At 46.6% G+C, this 2148-nt stretch overlaps 1 protein-coding gene across 2 annotated transcripts in view; it reads left to right on the top strand.

Annotated features, from left to right (window-relative positions):
• kif21b (kinesin family member 21B) overlaps positions 1-2148 on the top strand; it is a 67079-nt gene continuing 64931 nt past the window's right edge. The window contains exon 1 of one of the 2 annotated variants that reach the window (XM_017450135.3): positions 1-344. In XM_017450135.3, the coding sequence (XP_017305624.1) occupies positions 304-344 (41 nt within the window). In that variant the 5' untranslated portion in view covers positions 1-303. The remainder of the gene's footprint in view (positions 345-2148) is intronic. The other variant, XM_017450133.3, reaches the window with a different exon arrangement.

Below are 2148 nucleotides of genomic sequence, written 5' to 3'. Positions count from 1 at the left end.
CACTCTGCTGTGTGCAGTGCACACCGAAGCTTTTCGGCGGCTCGCTCGCGCACAGACTCATGACAGGATACTACGAGCTGAAGAGGGATTTTTTTTGTGTCTTTTGTTTGTCGTTGGTGTTAAATATGGTTTAAAAGACGGCGACGGACGATGTGTGCGTTCGTGGAGCTGACCGTCGTTCCGACGTGACCGAGCAGAATGCCGTTGTTGTGCGTTTGTTAGGCAAAACATCCTTTCTGCTGATACAAACACACAAACGGACGGCTTTGACAGCTTCCACATCCACAACAGCCAACGGAAGCCATGGCGACACAAAACGACTGCTGTGTGAAAGTCTCTTTGAGGTAAGACGGACTGGTTCGCAGGTAAAACGCTGCAGAATGAGGAGGAGGCAGAGGGGAGTAGAGGAGAAGAGAGGAGAGCAGAGGAGAAGAAAGCAGAGGGGAGGAGAGGAGAAGAGAGCAGAGGGGAGTAGAGGAGAAGATAGGAGATGAGGAGAGGAGAAGAGAGGAGATGAGATGAGGAGAAAGCAGAGTAGAGTAGAGTAGAGGAGAAGATAAGAGAGGAGCTGAGATGAGAAGAAAGCAGAGTAGAGGAGAAGAGAAGAGAAGAGATGAGACTGGCTTTAAAAGTCATTTCCTCTTTTGTGTGCGTCTCTGAATAAGACCACAGACCCGAGTGGCTTCACATGTGCACGTGTGTTTTATAGAGTTTCACAGGCAAAGGTCGTTGGGTGAGGCAGATCACACCGAACGCGAGTAAGACTGTGCTGAACCATGTAGATTCACACAAATGCAAGATCTACTCATGTATGATCCCAGGTGTGATACATCTCATCATGTCTTTCTTCTGCTGACTTCACCTCCACCTCCACCTCCACCTTCACCTCCACCTTCCATAATTAGGCGTGTTTGCTGCACCGATTATGATTATGTGCATATGCCCAAGCAAAGATTCTCAACAAAAAGGAGTGTTCATTCAGATATCATTTGATCGCACTATCCCTCACACCAAGCCTTTCTTCAGAACTAATGATTTTTTTTTTCTTAACATCAGTGTGATCTATAAAACTGTTACAGCGGGTCTTGAAATGAAGACCTGGTTTCTGATCTGAAGCAGTGCAGCAGTGAAATCCTTAAAGCTTTTGTCTGGCCACCAGATCTTTCCCCTCATAGGGAAGTAAGTGCAATTTAGTCTGGGGTAAAATGAGTTGTAATTGTGTTTAAAGCCAAGCATGACCGGCAGCTTGGTATCCTACCAACACCCCCCCTCCCCCCCTCCCTCCCTCCCTCCCTTTGTGCAGAGAGAAAGCAATGTTTTTTGAAATGCAAAGACTCTACAGCTGAGCTAGTTGATGGTCTTCATATTTGGAAATTGGAATATTTGGAAAACACGGTGGTGGTGGTGGTGGTGGTGGTGGTTGAGCAGTGGTGCCATCCGCAAGTCTGGGAGTCTGCAGCATGCCGTGGAGGTCACACCTGCACATGGGAGGGTGCTGCTGAGTGGATGAGGAGCTCGCACGCTTGTCTCGGTGTACACGCTACCAGTTTAAAGGTTTATGTCATCTTACACACATGTCCAGGCTTTCTGTTCATGCAGACACCTTGCTACAGCCCTAGGAGCAATGGAGGTGTAGTGATCAGGCTGCAAAAAGGACACATGCAGTCCTTGTGTGCATCTCACACACACACACACACACACACACACACTAGACAAGAAAGGCAGGCATTCCTTTTCTCTACGTCCACACCCTCATGCCTTTGTATGGCAGTTTTCTTTTATTGATGTGACAATGGATAGGTTAGGTCCAAAGACTGTAGTCGAGCTCTATGATAAAGAAAAACAACATTCGTATTGTTCCCACATCAGTCAAATCCACCCCACACCCTCTATCTGTCTATTATTTTTTCCACTTTTCCCTAATCACTGTTAATGTCTGGAGTTGAATGATTCATTTTCCTCGCTGTGTATGTTTGTGTATTCATTTCCTTGTCATATACACTACAGGCCATCCTTTGCTCTGTCCTCCATCCCCACCTTCATAAAGTGTCGACTCATCAGCGCTGTTCTGATTAGACGTGAATAGAAAATGTGTCCCCGGAGCATTTCTGACGATTTTTATCTATAAACCTTGACTTTGAGACTTCC

This window comes from Ictalurus punctatus, chromosome 21, assembly GCF_001660625.3.
Source record: "Ictalurus punctatus breed USDA103 chromosome 21, Coco_2.0, whole genome shotgun sequence".
In the NCBI taxonomy this organism is placed as follows: domain Eukaryota; kingdom Metazoa; phylum Chordata; class Actinopteri; order Siluriformes; family Ictaluridae; genus Ictalurus; species Ictalurus punctatus.
This window is presented reverse-complemented; position numbering and strand designations above follow the sequence as displayed.